Source organism: Protopterus annectens, chromosome 3.part0 (genome assembly GCF_019279795.1).
Source record: "Protopterus annectens isolate FY-2018-M chromosome 3.part0, PAN1.0, whole genome shotgun sequence".
NCBI classification, from domain to species: Eukaryota; Metazoa; Chordata; order Ceratodontiformes; family Protopteridae; genus Protopterus; species Protopterus annectens.
This window is the reverse complement of record NC_056731.1, coordinates 466493641-466511826: the sequence shown is the minus strand read 5'-3', so window position 1 is coordinate 466511826 and position 18186 is coordinate 466493641. Positions and strand designations below refer to the sequence as shown.

General features: G+C 40.6%; 1 protein-coding gene across 5 annotated transcripts in view; it reads left to right on the top strand.

The window, feature by feature from the left end:
- The window catches only part of HUS1 (HUS1 checkpoint clamp component), a 977322-nt gene that overhangs the window by 755645 nt on the left and 203491 nt on the right, over window positions 1-18186 (top strand). For all 5 annotated transcript variants that reach the window (XM_044064892.1, XM_044064889.1, XM_044064888.1 and 2 more), the window contains one exon: window positions 2366-2497. In XM_044064892.1, coding sequence (XP_043920827.1) covers window positions 2366-2497 — 132 coding nt within the window. The remainder of the gene's footprint in view (window positions 1-2365; window positions 2498-18186) is intronic.

The following is an 18186-nucleotide window of genomic DNA, read 5'->3' as shown; positions in this document are numbered from 1 at the left end:
ACTGCCGCAAATTAGTGTAAGTGAATCAAATAATGATTCACTTACACTGCTACTAGTAAAATAAATGCAGACAGTTGTACAACAGTTAACTGGCTTGAATAAACTTAAAAAAAAAAAATTAAAAAAAAACTTCAACATGGTGTCTTATTCTTCCTACTGTAAAGTAGATTACAAGCATTCTCCTGGATCTAAGAGCTATGTTGATATATTTGGGCATAACCTTTGTATTCTTTTAAGCTTGCCCTGTCATCCTATAGTCACAAGTTGGATATCAGATCAAGTTCAAGCACTGTAGATTGCTTGTGTTTCACATTTCAAATAAGTATACATACTAAACTGCAGTAATAAAAAAGTGGCTTATAAGAAAAGGCTACAGAAGGAGGTGTGTACTGAGAATAAGTGTACTGGGCAGATAATGGCAGTTAACTGATGTTGAGAATTGAGTTGGCTTTAATGGAATTTTGTTGGTTAAATGATGTACCCATCTATCACCCCAGACAAAAAGGACAGAGTGTTACAGTAAATCAATTTATGTATGAATGTTATGAATTTTTCCTCTTAACGAAAAATATTTAGAAGGATGTCCTTGGAAATGCAGGGTCCTATAGACGCACTGAAAAATAACAGCATTGTAGTGACAGGATGAATGCAACTGTAAATTGTATCTGTTGATATATGCACAATTGGATGTGATATTATGTGCCATTATGTGTCAATATTTTTGTTTCATTAACATTAATAAAGTCTTATTTAAAAAATACAGTTTGGCCAATGCCCAGATATATAACCAAATCAAGAAAACTGTGCATTTCTATCAATATCTGTATAGGTATTTCTTTGCCCCAGTAAAATTATAGCATGTGCTCTTCAGTAATAAGATGGGTTGTGCTGGAGGTGTGAAGATGGAGACCAGAACAACATGGATGCATATATTTTGGGAATGTAGGTGTTTGAAGGTAAAAAAGAGATCTTTCAGAATTTACTGAATAAGGTTTTCTCATGAAGAGTAACCTGACTAAAAAATTATTACTATAATTCTGTCCAGCTAAGGCTGGACAAAATATGAGCAAGATATTTTTAAATACCTACACTTAAGACATAGATACACATACATTAATAGAAAAGAAAATAAACCATATTAACAGTTTTCATATTTGTGCATTATACATTGCATACGTTTTCTTTTTTAACAATTGTTCACGCCATCATTACATAAATTACTCACTTCCTGCCTTCCCTTAAACTACACTTTCTCGTCAACATTATTTTGCATGCATTGTTACTACAAATTCCATTTATTTCTATGAAATTTGCTTCTTCCTTTTTCTAAAGATCCCACTTCTAATTCTTTTATATCCTTTACCCTATTCAGTACTACAATTACAGCTTGTATTTTGATTTACATTTCTAGTAATTGTTTTTTGGCAGATAACAGAGATAAACTTAATAAGTTAATTAATAACTTAGTATAAATGTAAATAGAAACATAACTACTATGTGTTTAACTTGGAACTAAGTATAATGCAATGTAAACAAATGGAGCTTTTCTTCCCAGGCCTTCACTGAAGTCAAACTTTCCCAGTAAACAATGACAGGCAAACAAATAAATAAGGCCTTACTATGTCTAGACAATTCAGATCCTGTGTCCCAGCTCAAAATAATAATTTCGTTAGTTACAATGATTTGCTCCTCCCAGTATTTCCAGCAGATCATACCGGTAATTAAAAGGTAATCACAAGGAAATGGAAAGCCTCGAGATTACTGACTGGGTGGGATTTAAAAGGCTTACAAATAAAAAATCTGTTCTAGGATGAAAAGTAATGGAAGGGGAGCATAGGCAGTAATTTATGAATAAAAGTTTCCAGGGCTTCATCACTAGTAGCTCAGGAATAAGAATGCATCTAAGTCAACAAGTTATTGAGAGGTTTTGAGCAAATCTTTTGCCAGTTGAAAATTGTGACAAGCAACCTTCAGGGGTGCTACGGGTTCATTCCTTGTGTTTCCCTCATTTCCATTAATTTTGAGAGAGAATTTGATGCTGTCAGAGTTCTGAAGCCTGTAGTTTGTTTTTCCCTGATTAATGCTTCTCCTTTTCCTTGTTAGAAGGGGAATATCAATGTATGAGTTGCACTTTCTTTTACAATGCTTATTTTTAAAACATTTTGTATACAAGATAAATTATTGTACTTGTTTACTCTAATGCCATAGTAAATTTCTGTGTTGTTCTGTGATTATATTTCAATAAACTTGATTTTTAAAATATGGCAGGCTGGTTGATTAAAACCATCCATGCTGGCCATAAAAATCTTCTTTCCTTGTTCTCTGCTTCTGTTATTCCTAATCATATTTTTTCCATATTTAACAGTCAATGAAGATGGGACACAAGGCTTTTCCCGGGCAAGAGTTCCAGAGAGCATGGCAGAAGCCAGAGTTGACATCAAAAAGCTGTTGCAGTTTCTTGCAGGACAGCAAGTAAATCCAAGCAAATCAATATGCAGTAAGACTTTCCTAAATCATTTAAACCTGTAGCTCCTTTTAGTGTAAGTTTGTTTTGCAGTTATAGCTTCTTATGGCTTTACGTCATTGGATCTGGTATTTTTAATCAAGTGATTTACCAGTTAATAAAGTATGTGAAAAGCTAGAATGAGAGAAACAAAATTACGCTAAGGCTTTTTATCTGGGATCACAGCAGTAGCGATGTTAAACACGGTCACTTGTTATGCATATTTTCATATTGGCATTCATATTTTTGTTACTGAGCAAAAGTAAGTGTTGCCAAATTGATATAGTGTGAAAATGTCACAGTGGGAGACATAAAATGCACTATCAGTATCAGTATATAATGCAGTACATTAGAGATTTTGCTTGTTGTATGCGAGTCATCATGAAGGTGTGTGATATTAGTACATTTACATTAGTACTGCCAAGCCAAATGATTTACAAAGTATTACACAGATCAGCCGAGACCTTTGATGGTACCGAAGAACAGCATTACTGATGCACAGTCTCAGTGTGAGAGCTTCAAAGTGCTGCTTCTATTGTTAATTATGCAAGTAAGAATAGTCTGCCATATTTCTGTAAATACAAAAAAGTAATAGGAAAAGGAAATGCTTGCAGTCACATGACAGTTCAAGTCTGGCTCAAAAAAAGTGCTATTTATTTTATTTTGTATATTCCTCCCTTTAGCTGCTGCACCATTTTTTAATACTAATAACCTCTGCACTCTATTTCTGTGTCCCATGGGTGTCCCTCTGTAGTGTGCATGACTGTAAGTACCATTTCTGCTGTAAAGATTCAGTGTAATCTGTTTCTGTTTAATTTATTTTAAGAGGCTCCGAACAACTTGCCTAAGTGTATAACTCACCTGTAAAATTTCTAAGCTGTCTCAGTCATTTCCTATTTAATGTGCAGCTGTAGGTTTAATTAATGAAGTAATGACCTTTTACTGTTACACTTTCTCCATTTTACAGTTTATAATTTGGAAATGCACTGTTTCAACTTGACTTAGTCTGATTTTGTTAAACGTCTTATTAGAACACATTGCGGTTACTGCTTTTAAATTGGAACTGAGTGCTCTCATCGGTGTTTGGCCACCTCGTTTAGTCCGTAAGTGTGCTGTTTCAACCGGTGTTAGTTAGATTTTATTAGTTAACCTATCTGAGTGCCTATTCTGTTACTATATTGTGTGGAAACTGAGTGATTTTACTGTAATTTTATGTCCTGCCACCATGCTGCTCAGTTCTGTCAGTATGCATTACTATGTAGCAACAAATAGCTGGAAAAGTTTACTGGCAATGATTTACTCTGCATTCTGTGTAATTAAGGTGGCGATAGACTGAATTTCATATCACTGAACAGGGTGACTTGCTTATTAATTATCACTGCTTGTTCCTTAACTAATTTATTTGATACAAGGCCGCGATGGTGCAGCAGTTAGCGTTGTCGCCTCACAGCAAGAGGTTCTCCAGTTCAATTCCCGGCTGGAGCGCCTTCTATGTGGAGTCTGCATGTCCTCCCTGTGGTTGAGTGATGTTTAAAGACATGCAGGTAGGTGCATGCGTGAATGGGTGTGCCTATGTTGAAGGTTGGGTGTCGGGCTGGCACCTCGGCACTATAAAAATCTACTGCCAATCATAAGCGGACTGGCATTCTGCTGTGGCGACCCCCAATCAGGAAAAGACGAAAGACATTAATTTTACTGCTTAGCTAAACTACTTAAATTGTGGTATTTTCCTGGCTGTCTCTTATTCCCACTTTATTTTTATTTATTTATTTTTTTACTTCACTTACCCTCTTCTCTGGCTTCATGTTAACTTCTCTGTCTTCCTTTCCTTATAGTCCCTTAATCGCATTCAAAAGTCCAACAAAAAAAAAAATGAAGCAACTGCCTGCATACAAGAAAGCGGATACAGGAACCCTGTACACACTAGTGAAAAGCTATTTCAAGTCCTATTATTATCAATACACTGTGAGCTGAGCAATTAGGTCTAATCTTCTCTATGTGATACTGCCATTAGTTCTTCTGCTGTGCACACTACTGAACCCCCTTTTCCTCCCATTTTTTGTAACAAAAATATACAATTTTCTAAATCTTTGCATTTATTTTATTTTATTCTGTTCTATTTTTTTATTTTTTTTTTCAGAAGCTCTATAAGTAGCTAGTGACTTTACTGAATTTCTGTGGTAATATTTGTGTTTAAACTGAACCTGTACCTAGAGAAAGTGTATAATCACAGCTCCTATTTGCTGCGTGTGTTTTTAATGTTTAAATTGCACACACACGTTGGAGAAGTGCTTTTATTACTTGAATAACTTGGGCTAGCTATACCTGAAGTGCTTTTACTGGCAATTTTCCAGTTTTACAATTGTGAACAATTGATTTAGTTTTTCTGGTATATCTTTAAAATCTGGCAAATGTTTATTTACTGCATTGCTCTCTTTCTTAGGTTTCTTAGATATAAATCTTCATTCTGAAGTATGCTACTTTAACCCCCCCCCCCACCACCAAACCTTTCTGAATGTATTATTATAAAATAACTGCCTGTTGTTGCCTTCATGCTTACCCTAGAAACTCTGCTTTTCTCTTTTCCTAGTTGAACTCTACAGTTCCCTACAAAACGGTGTCTACAGGACTGCAATCAGTTCCTCTCATCATTTAATCAGAGTAGGTTGCACACACAAAAAGCATTTGTTAAGCTTTCACTTACTGTGCTGTGTAATTAAGCAGGTCACCATTTTGGTCAGCCATAGGGCTCTTTTTTTCCACTTGAGTGTTTGCTTCCTTCCCCTGTAACTTAAGTAAATTGACTCTTACAGTAAGAGCTATAATACTTACCTTATAGCTTTAGGGCACCTTAGGAAACCTTGTAAACTGCAATAGCCCTTCGCTGTGCTCGGGCTCTCTTCGCTCCCCTCCCTGCCCCCAATTCCCTCCTGCTCCCAGTACCTCTAAATTTATAGTACTATAGCCACTCCCCCACTTTCTAGATCCTATCTGCTTTAATCTAGGATAATTCCACCCACCCCCATTCATCTACCTACATTTTAATAGCACCTATTAGCTTTCATCTGGCATTCTCCCATCCCCTTCCAGTACCTTTACCTCACCACTCTATCTTCTAGTGTTGCATCACCAGGTAAAACAGTTCCTTAACTCACTAGCTGAATCACAGATAATGATATACTCCTCTTTACTACCTCTCTTGTTCGCACCATACCTCCTTACCTTGTATGAAAACCAGTTTCTCACAGGATTTCAGGTCCCAAAAGGCCATACTATCACCCCAGCTGTAAATCCTTCCACCTTCAACCATACTTATGGTACCAGATCCTATCCAACATCTTGTTCAGTCTCTCAACATCTCAACCCCAGGCACATTAGCTCGAGATACAAACACTACCACAAATTAATAAACAAATTCCTGAAGTTCATCGCCAAGTATAGACTCAACCTAATACTTGGTGGTAATATTCACCCCAACCCTGGCCCACTCACTTCAGATACACATACCCCGTCTAGGTACATGAATTGCATGTATATCTGGATGTCCACTCCCCTGAGATTCTCTGTTTATCTGAAACCTGGTTAAAACCTAACACTAAAGACAATGAAGTGTTACCACCTGGGTACAACATACACAGGCTGGATCGTGATTCAAGGAAGAGGGGGTGGGGTAGCTGTACTCTACAAATCTGAGTTGAATGTCACCATAGATGTAATACAACCACCTCAGATTAATAACTCAGAGATTCTTGCCACCAAATTGCAACTTAATAAAAATAAATGCATTAATATCATCTGTATGTACATTCCCCCGGGTAACAATATATCTACATTTGAAGATATCCTGCACTGGCTATCATGTCACTACCCCCAAGAAACCCTACTACTTGGAGACTTTAACATAGACTGAGGCACCTGTTCCTCAGAATCCCCAACCACCCATATTAACCTGCATGCATTTAAATTATATCCACCCCTACCAGGATAGGTAAACCCAACCAAAAAGAAAGTATACTTGACTGGGTACTTATAAATAGTCACCCCCAACTGTACACCTCTGGTACCCTCCTTGATGGCCTAAGCGATCACCTTCTCACATATGTAATTAAGCACAAAACCATTAATTCCCAACAACCCTTACTCAGAAAGGTTAGAAACAATAAAAACTTTGACCCTGCCAAATTCCAACAAGAACTAAACTAATGTAATTGGTCTATTCTAAAACACCTCCCCTTAGAGGAAGCAGTAGCATACTTTAACAACAAATTCCTTGAGATCCTTGATTTGCATGCACCTGTTCATTCAAAGAGAACCAAGGCAAAAACTGTGCCATGACTTTCTAAAGAGTATAAACTCAAGATTACCTTTAGAAACAAAGCATGTGCTTTATGGCGTTCTTCTAAAGACCCTCAAGATCACATTAAATACAGGCAATCCAGGAACGAAACCAAAAAATCAATTTTACAAGACAAAAAACAATACTACTGTAATTTACAGACAGTAAATCAAAATAACCCTCAGAAGTTTTGGGCAGGTTTAAATAATCTACTACATCCTGGAAAACTTCAACCCCAATCCCTGCTGCTACTATTGATAAAACCCCTGAAGATGTTTCTGACAGTTTTAACCGATTCTTTACTGAGACAATTCAAGCCCTAGCTAGCCAACTACCTCCTAGCTCCCCTGGTCCTGAAAGTAGCACCCCTAGAAACCTACTCACGTTCAGCTTCCAACCAGTCGCCACTTCACTTATCCGTACCTTGATCAAAAAATTAAAACCCACTACACTTTCTGCTGATCAACTCCCTGCCGAGTACCTACAAAAATCAGCTGATGCTATTGCTTACCCTGTCTCAATACTAATCAATCGAACCATAGTAGAAGCTAAAATTCCCACCAGCTGGAAAATATCCTATGTAATCCCTCTTCACAAAGGAGGCAGCTCTACTGAATTCTCCAGTTATAGGCCAATAGCTATACTCTCTCCACTTACAAAGATTATGGAAAAATGTATTCATTGACAACTCATGCACCACCTAATCCAGAATCATCTTATGGCAGACACTCAGCATGGCTTCCGTCCTCATCACAGCAATACTTCAGCCCTCCTAGCCTTTACCAACACCATAAACCATAATCGCAACAATTATATATCCTCAGCCCTCTTCTTGGATCTTTCCAAGGCATTCTATATGGTTGATCACCAACTTTTAATCCACACCCTGCAAACATTCTGTCTAGATACTAGAGCCCTTCAGTTGTTTCAATCCTAACTGAATGGTTGACAGCAGGCTGTCCTCTGGCAGAACAAACTCTCTAACCTTCTACCTAACACCCTTGGAGTACCACAAGGCTCTATACTAGGGCCCTTGCTGTTCTCCATCTTCATTAACGACCTTTATACTGTCATCCCAAAAGTCAGCTGTATCCAATATGCTGATGACTCTACTCTGATTTGCTCAGCCACATCTCCAGTAGAGTTATGGTCAGCTACCCAGACCACCTTTAATACGATAGAAAACTGGCTTTCTGAACATCATCTGATCCTAAATCTCAAAAAAACTAAAATGCTGTTATTTTCACCAACACGTAGGTCTACCGCATTCACCTTTGCCATAAAATCAAATGATGGCACAATAATCTCCCCTGACCCCTCTACAAAACTATTAGGTGTCATCATAGACAGTAATCTAAAATTTGACCTACATGTCAACCAAACTATCAAAACCATCAATAAAAACTAGGGTCACTTTACAGAATAAAAGCCTTCCTAACCCCTCCAGCTAAAATTGCCATAGCTCGCTCTCACCTACTTTCAACCCTTCTGTATGCATTCCTTCTACTCTTGAATTTAAACAAGACTGCCCTTAACAAACTCTCACTTTGCTACAACCACATTGCCAGGTTTGCCACTGGGCTGCCTTTTAGGACACATCATTGCATCAATCTAAATCAGCTTGGGTGGCTTGAACTACCCAGCCTAATCCAGTATAACCAACTGATTATGGCCTATAAAATCCTCTATAATCCGGACAATACTCCTGCACTTAAAAATATTATCACCCCCTATAACGATCCTAGACCACTTCGATCCTCTAACAGACTACTAATTCAGACTAGCAAAATTAATAACACAGCCGGTGATTCTGTCTTTGCAAACTCTGTAAGTAGATCCTGGAACTCTCTTCCAGCTGATATTACCTTACTTTCCACCTTAGGTCAATTTAAAACTAGACTCAAACAACATTTGTCACTTAACTGGCTATGTCAATGTATCAAGCCTGGCTAACTCTCTCTAGAATGTGTAAAAATCTGATAACCAGTTTACTGTGTAATTTAATTTAATCCTGACTTGCGCTCAGGATTAACTGTAACCTGTGGAACTTGTTTAATTTGCTTACTTATGTAATCTCTGTAAATAGTCTGTTTGTAATATGTAATGCTGGTATTATGTAATGCTGTATCTGCTTACCCTTGGAGCTTTTCTCCCCGGGCCTCCGCTGAAAATGGACATGCATCCAGTCGGACTATCCCGGTCAACAAATGTAAAATAAATAAAATAAATAAATTCTACCTCCCTGATGCGCTACTAAATCTGCCTTTAAGTTCACATAGATAAAAAGACGCACTTAGGTACTGACCTGGGCTAGCTGATAGATTGTTTTTCTCATTTTACAACTTTCTCCAAGTCCTAGTTCAACCTGCTCCATTCACCCTTGCTTCACTTGGGCTCATGCTGCTCCCCTATCCTACCCCAATTCTCACCCACCCCCACTTTCCTCAAGCTTATACACTCACTCTAATTAACCACACCCTCCCAACCACTCAATTTCCTTCTTCCAGGTAATCCTAGCTGTCCAATCACTCAAAACTACATCCTCCACCCTATTACTCTAACTCTTAAGTACGCTCTCTTCTTTCACTCAACATACAATGTTACTCATCCTACTTACTCCCTCCTCCTACTCAGTATTTCCTATTCCACCTCCTATCACTCCCACTATCACCACTACCACTCTTCTATTTTCTCCCTCAAAACCTAAACCCAAACTTTTCTTTTACAGCCCCCTTACCACAGCATACAAACCGCCTTTCCAAGCCTTCTACTGGTCAGCAATGTTCACCCAAACCCTGGCCCACCCACCAACCCAACCACAGATACCCATACTCACCCCTCTGACACCTCAACTACATTACTTGACCACTATCCCTCCTTGCTCCTATGCCCCCTATCCAAATTCCTCAACCTTACACCCATAAACCTTAAAAATACTCTCCAATATTCAAAGCATTGCTAACAAAGTTATTTCTTTCCATGCCCTTATCTCTCTCTATACAACCTTGACATTCTCACCCTCTCAGAAACATGGTTACAACCCCATATTACAGACTCTGAAATCCTCCCCCCCGGTTACAACATCCTCCCCCTTGATCAATACAATGTAGCTATTGTGACTCTAACAAATCTTCTCTCTGGTGTAGCTGTCATGTAATCTAACAAACTTTCTCTCTGTCTTCTACCTACATCTCCACCCAATTTACATCCAGCTGAAATTCTTATTGCTAAGTGTAAATTAAATAATCACACAAACCTAGCCATAGTAGCAATTTATATCTCACCTGGTAACAACACCCCTACCTTCGAATCTCAAAACATCTCTTATGAGACTATCATCCTGAATATTGACTGGAACTCCCTTAATTCCTTCTCTCCCAATACTAGCATCAATATCTTTGGATTCTCTCAACTCATCACACCTCCCAGCCGTATCAGTAAACACACAAATAGCACTACCTTTGACTAGATCCCCACCTCTAAACCAAATCTGTATCACAATGCCACCACTCTACCTGACTCCCTAAGTGACTATCACCCTACCCATGTGTTACGACACTCACTTCATCCGCTAAAACCTTACCAATACAAAAACAGATGTAATCTCTCTAATTCCTGCCCAAATACCTTTAATAATCTTCTGTTCTCTATTAACTGGTCCTTTCTTTATGCCCTCCCTCTCAAAGAGGCTGTCTCCAAATTTAACAACACCTTCCTGAATATCCTAAACTCCTTCATAGTTTCATAGTTTGGTACTAGGCTATCTTCCCTGGGGCATTTATAAGCCTAGCCATAGTGATGTGGCTTTCGCCACCCCATGTAATGGTACAAAAGTGTACAGAATAGATTTATAATATTGTGCCTCTGTCTAGTAGTGACACAGAGATGACCCCTGGGGTAAACCTACGATCTCCCATCCACTCGTCAAGATTTCTCTTGAAGAGAGTCAGTGAGGGGCTCTGCCTAACATGAACTGGGATTCTGTTCCAGAGTATGGGAAGCCTCTGAGTTATGAATCTGTCCCTCCAGCATGTCCTATTCATATTTGTGCTGAGGTTCAAATCTTTAGCTCTCGTGGTTCTGATGGATTTGGATTTTTTGAGGTGGAGCATGCCCATCAGTTCCTGATTGGACATGGCCTTGTACGTCAGGCACAGATCACCTCTGAGTAGACGGTATACTACTGAATAGAGTTGGAGTTTCTTTAGTCTGGCAGCATATGACATATGTTGGAGACCCTTGATCCTCTTGGTGAGGTACTTTTGGGGTCTCTCTAGCTGTTGCAAGTGCCGGGTGAGGTACATACCAAATGGGGCATTGTACTCAATCATGGGCCTGATAAGGGAGGAGTACAGGGGCACAATGACCTCCTTTGATCTGGATGTGAATTCCTTCATGATAAGGTGGGCAAGGTAGAAAGTCTTTCTAACCACTTTGGCAATGTGGGTGTCAAATGAGAGGTCACTATCGACTTGGGTCCCCAGGTCTCTGATTACTTTTTCTGTACTCAGTGGGTTACCGCCTATGTGATAATTTGTGGGCACTTTATTTTTCCCAAAGGGGATGACTATACATTTTTTGGCATTTAGTTTAAGGCCATGACTCCGGCACCAGTTGTCCGTTTCAGTGAGGCCTTTCTGTAGGATGTATGTGTCAGCTGGTGTATCGACTATGGTGCCTAGTTTGCAGTCATCTGCGAACTTTGTCAGCCACAACCCTCCCATGTTTGCTTTCACATCTGAGAAATAAATGCTTGATAAGCGGGGTCCCAGGACAGAGCCCTGTGGGATACCACTTGTCACTGGCTTTGAGTCTGACATGGCTCCAGCGATTTTGACTTTATGGGTTCTATCCTTTAGCCAGTTTGCCACCCATCTTGTGACATATGGATTTACATTTAAGCTGTTGAGCTTGTCTATGATGCCAGAGTGGGGTATTGTGTTGAAAGCTTTAGCCAAGTCCAGGTAGGCTGTATGGACTGCTTTGCCCTCGTCAATGGCTCTAGTGACTGTTTCGAAAAAGTCAACCAGGTTTAAAAGGCAGGATCTGCCTTTTACAAAGCCGAACTGGGTGGGATCAAGTGTCTGTAATTCCCCAATGTCTCTGTTTATTAGTTCCATAATGATTCTTTCCATAGCTTTGCAGACCAGGCTGATTAAGCTTATGGGGCGGTAGTTACCAGGGTCAGTAGAGGTGCCTCCTTTGTGGAGTGGGACTACTGTTGCTGTACACCAGTTTTCAGGTACATATCCTGTAGTAAGGCTAAGGTTAAATAGCATTTTTATGTGCGGATTTAGCTCCTCTTGGAGTTCACGTAGCACACAACCCGGGATACCGTCAGGTCCCATTGATGCAGTGTTTTTAGCCTAGCTGAGGGCGGTTCTCACCTGGACATCAGAGATGACAGGGAGGTTACATTCAGCTGGGATAAGTATTTCTTCTTTTGGGGGTGAGGGAGGGGAAAAATCTGCACTCAACCTGTCTGCCAGAATGTTGGCAATATCTGTGGGTTCAATGTATTTTTTGTCATTGTGAACTAACACTGAACATATCTGAGGGTTTCCGCCCAGGTTTCTAACATAGCTGAAGAAGGCCTTGTGGTTATCTTTAGTGTCCATAGCAATTTTTCTCTTAAAGTTGGCCTTGGATGTTTTTATGAGAGAACGTAGCTTTCTACTAGTACTGATCAGAGATGCCTTCTCTTTATGGGATTTTGCTCTGTCATCTTGGTCATCTTGTCTTTTGTTATACAATTTGTTTATGGCTGGGGTCCACCAGACAGGACGCCTGCCCTTGGTGGAGAGGGTCTTGGTTTTATTTGGGATTGCATGATCCATGCATTCTTGGAGATGTCCGTAGAAAGCATTTGTGAAGGATTCTGCATTGTGGGATGTGGTTTCCACTGTCCCAGTGGGCTTAAAGGATATCATCTCAGTTTTAAGAAGTGTAAAGTCGGCTTTTGAGAAGTTTTTCACTGTAGTCTTTTGTGTTGGGGGTGGAGGTGGGATATGTATATTCAGGGTGATTAGTTTGTGGTCAGATCTCACTAGTGAAGGGTATACTTCCGGTGTGGAGCACTTTGCCCCCATGTTTGTGATGATCAGGTCTAGTATATTATCTCCCCTTGTGGGAGAGGTGACTAGCTGTTCCATTGCGTTTGCATTTATGAATTCCAGGAACCTTTGGGCTAGGGTGTTTGGGCTAGAATAATGCACCCAGTCTATGTTAGGGTAGTTGAAGTCTCCCAATATGATGGTGTTTGGTGAGACATTCATATCCTCCAATGTCTTCAGGAAGGCTGAGTGGGATTCCTGAGATTGAGAGGGTGGTCTGTAACATGCTACCAGTTGTATAGCAGTTTTGCCTATGGTTAGTTGCACCTGGATGGTCTCTGATGCTTCATGTGTTGCCACTAACCTGGAGGTGTGGGTGTCCTTGATGAATATGGACACTCCCCCTCCCTTTTTGGTTTGGCCCGAGTTTTGGGGCCGAAAAGCATTATACAAGGTATAGCCTGGTATCGCTGGGGTGCTCTCAGGAGCCTTGAACCAGGTTTCAGTTACTGCACAGACATCGATGTCCTCCATACTGAGGAGTGCTTCGAGAGCCTGCATCTTGAGATTTAGACTTCTGGCGTTGAGCAGCATTACCCTTAATTTTTTTCCATTTTTGTATTCTAAGGAGGTGGGTTTGTCTTTTGAGCCTTGCCTAAAAAAGGCACTATGGGGGAGGCAAGAGCCTTAGCCAATATTCAGAAGCCCAGTGGTGACAGATGCAAGCCGTCCCTTGAGAAGCAGCGTGGCTTGTCCAGCATGTCATCCCAAGCAGACAGACATTGGATCCCCCTAGAATGACACCAGTATTTGAGCCAATTATTAAAGCTGGTCATCTTGTCTTTGTATTATGGCATCATTCTTGGTGAGGGCAAGATGCTGCACAGGGTCGGGGTCATACCAGCCTGGGCTACATAATCAGAGAGCTCCTCTATGTCTCTTTTCATGTAGTCCAGGAAGGTACGTCTCAGGTCATTCACGCAGGCATGGACAATGACGGAGTCATATTTGTACTTGCTTTGGAGTGACCTGAGTGCATGTGTTATGTGGCGGATCCTAGCTCCCGATAAGCAGCTCACCATTACCCTCTCCTTGTTCAGCCTGGTAAGCGGAACGTCAGTGTGTCTGACTATAGAGTCACCTATTACTAGTGTATCAGGCATGGTGTTTGGCCTTAAGGGCTGTGATTGTTTGACACACTGATTTATTGAAGTATGTGATGCATGTGTTATGTTTTGAGGTGGTGGATTTTTGGGTGTCTGCTTTGGGAAGCCTCTGTTGTTTTGGTAAGTTTTTTGTTAGAGCCTCCGAGTATGTCTTTGTGTTTTTATGTGTTTGGTTTGCAGTTGTGGTAGGTCTATGTGGGACTGGGTTTGGTGTGTGTGTGGTTACCTTCTCCTCCTGTCTGGTCTTGCCAGTCCTGAGTTGAGAGAGTTCAGCCTCCAGTTTGGCTATATAGTTGCATCTCTCACATGTATTTGTGTTTGTTGGGAGGAGGAGAGGGTTGTCTGTGTACATGAGACAATTGTAGTATTGTCTCAAGATTCACAGATTAACCACCTTAACCGGAGAGGATGCCAGCAATCTACCACTTGACATGCTAGAATATTATAAGGTAGTGCTGTGCCTTTAAGTGAAGTGGGAACTCACAGGGAAGGTAGGTGGATGTAGTGCTTACTTTAGTTAGAGAGTGCTTACTTAGAAGACAGGTTTTGAGAACAAGTACTAGGCTTATAATAAAGCGATTAGACTAGATTATTATAAGAGTAGAGCTTTCTTAAGGGAAAATTTGAAGAGCAGACTTGGCAGAGCCAGAAAAAGTTTAACCGGTGCTGCGCTATGCGCACAACCGCGCAAAGCCGTGCAAACGCGGATTTTAAACAGGGAACTTCAAAAGAGCTAGAAATGGTCCAAAACAACCAATTACTACAAGCTCTTGTGCGGAGGTCACTCCTTCAGGGGCAGATAGGCTGCGGGACAGATAGGCTGCTCAAGGCTCCTCACTCCCACTGGTGAGCAAAGAAACTTCCTTCTATCCAAGTAAGGCAATGGACACCACAGTAACTACACCACAGCCCAGAATACAGCAAAGCCTGTATACTGGTCTAAACTAGTTGAGGAGAGGCGGGAAAACAAGGATATTTTTTTTTTTTTTTTTTTGTTTTTGAGATAGAAAGCACACAGAAATGCAGGAAACAGTAATAAATCAGTTACACAGGCTAGCACACTTTAGTGGGCAGCCTCAGCAGTTAAATTAACAAACAAACAAACAACTTTCAACCAATTTTCGACTAAATGAAACTTTAAGTTCAGATAATATATAATGCAACAAACAGTTAAAAAAACAGTTTAAGCTTGTTCAAGGTAAGCAAGAGAAGGTATTTCAGGTAAAAAAAAACAGCAAAAATACTTCAATCAGGAAAGTAGTCACTTTTCTCAGTTCTCTGCTGCTAGGACCACTCTGCAGGACCACGAGGAGCTGTTGCTGAGTAGTATAGCCAGAAAAAAACGCTCAGAGGTGGATTTTAAACGGGGAACTTCAAAAGAGCTAGAAATGGTCCAAAACAACCAATTACTACAAGCTCTTGTGCTGAGGTCACTCCTTCAGGGACAGATAGGCTGCTCAAGGCTCCCCACTCCCACTGGTGAGCAAAGAAACTTCCTTCTGTCCAAGTAAGGAAATGGACACGACAGGAACTACAACACAGCCCAGAATACAGCAAAGCCTGTATACTGGTCTAAACTAGTCGAGGAGAGGCAGGAAAACAAGGATATTTTTTTGTTTTTTTTTGTTTTTGAGATAGAAAGCATACAGAAATGCAGGAAACAGTAATAAATCAGTTACACAGGCTAGCACACTTTAGTGGGCAGCCTCAACAGTTAAATTAACAAACAAACAAACAACTTTTGACCAATTTTCGACTAAATGAAACTTTAAGTGCAGATAATATATAATGCAACAAACAGTTAAAAAAACAATTTAAGCTTGTTCAAGGTAAGCAATAGAAGGTATTTCAGGTAAAAAAAACAGCAAAAAATACTTAAATTAGGAAAGTAGTCGCTTTTCTCAGTTCTCTACTGCTAGGACCACTCTGCAGGACCACAAGGAGCTGTTGCTGAGTAGTATAGCCAGAAAAAAATGCTCAGAGGCGGATTTTAAACAGGGAACTTCAGAAGAGCTAGAAATGGTCCAAAACAACCAATTACTACAAGCTTTTGTGCTGATGTCACTCCTTCATGGGACAGATAGGCTGCTCAAGGCTCCCCACTCCCACTGGTGAGCAAAGAAACTTCCTTCTGTCCAAGTAAGGCAATGGACACCACAGGAACTACACCACAGCCCAGAATACAGCAAAGCCTGTATACTGGTCTAAACTAGTCGAGGAGAGGCGGGAAAACAAGGATATGTTTTTGTTTTTGAGATAGAAAGCACACAGAAATGCAGGAAACAGTAATAAATCAGTTACACAGGCTAGCACACTTTAGTGGGCAGCCTCAACAGTTAAATTAACAAACAAACAGTTAAAAAAACAGTTTAAGCTTGTTCAAGGAAAGCAAGAGAAGGTATTTCAGGTAAAAAAACAACAAGCCCCCACTTGAAAAATAAGAAGGAATAACAAGCCCAATCCACCAGTAAACTAATGCTTAAACAAGACAGTGCCTGAAAAATCTGTATAAAAACAAACTCCCATAGACATCTCCAAACCTCTAGAGAACTTGGGAACCTAACCAAGTAACAGATTGATCTGGGCAAAAAAACAATACTATCAAAAACCACTAGATAACCCAAACTCCAACATGAAAAATTTTTGGAATAGTATCAACAAACTCTTACATCCAGGCAACCCTTCTACCCCCACCCCCTGTCCTAACAGCTCACCAACATACACTGCTTCCTTTCTTAATTCCTTCTTCATTGACTCTATACAAAAGTTAGCTAAACCTGACAACACCTCCCTCTCCCCTTCTGATCCCCTTCCCTCTACCAATTCATTGGTTCATAGGAGTGTACTAGGCTATTGACCCTGGAGCCTTTACAAGCCTAGCCCATAGAAGTGCCATGGCATCGTGCCGCCAGACATTAGTTCCCAGTGCCTCTATCAAGTAGAGTCACTGGAGTGATCCCTGGGGTGAACTTTCTGTTATCCATCCACTCATCAAGATTTCCCTTGAAGAGGGACGGCAAGGTTCTGTGCTTGACATGTATGGGAAGTCTATTCCAGAGCATGGGCAGTCTCTGGTTAAGGAACCTGCCCCTCCAGCATGTTTTGTTGATTGTGGTATCGAGGTCTCTGGAGCATGTGGTGTAGAGGGATTGGGGTTTCTTTAGATGTAGCATTTCTAACAGAGCTGGGTCAGACATGGCTTTGTAAGTTAAGCAGTGATCGCCTCTAAGTAGGCGATATGAGACAGAGAATAGCTGGAGTCCTTTTGAGACTGTCCATGAAGGGACATGTTTAATGCCTAGGATCCTCTTTGTGAGGTACTTCTGTGGCCTGTCCATCTGTTGCGGGTGTCTAGTGAGGTATATGCCAAATGGGGTATTATACTCGATGACTGATCTAATGAGGGAAGAGTAGACTATGACCTCTGTGTTCCTAGATGCAAACCCCTTGGTAATGAGATGTGCCACATAAAAGGACTTTCTGACCACAGTGGCAATGTAGTGGTCGAAGGAGAGGTTGCTGTCAACCTGCGTCCACCCAGTTTTGTCTTAAACCTGTCCCTACTGCATACATCAAATCTCTTCTTACCAAACTGAAAACCTGCTCCCTCTCTGCTGCCAGCCTACCTCATCTGTTACTTAAACTTGCAGCTAACTGTGTTTCACATCCAGACTCCATATCCGTAAACAGGTTAATTCAAGAGAACATAGTCCCTGACGTCTGGAAAAAATCCTATGTCATACCCCTCCTCAAAGGTGGCAGTTCAACTGAACCAACTACAAACCTATTGCCATACTATCCCCTTATCCAAAATTTTAGAAAAATGTATTCATAACCAGCTTCTCAAACACATCATACAAGACAACCTGTTAACTCCCACCCAACGCAGTTTCCATCCTCAGCATAGTACCTCTACAGATCACATTTCATTTACACAGAATATCGCCAAAGCTCAGGCCAATAACAAACTAATCTAAGGCCTCTTCCTTGACCTATCTAAAGCCTTTGACACCATTTTGCATACCCTACTGCTCTCAAAACTTTGTTTCCTTATACTGTGATTCTCCAGTTACATCTCCAACAGATTGCAATCCTTCAAATATCTTTCCACCACCTCCCCCTTCCTCC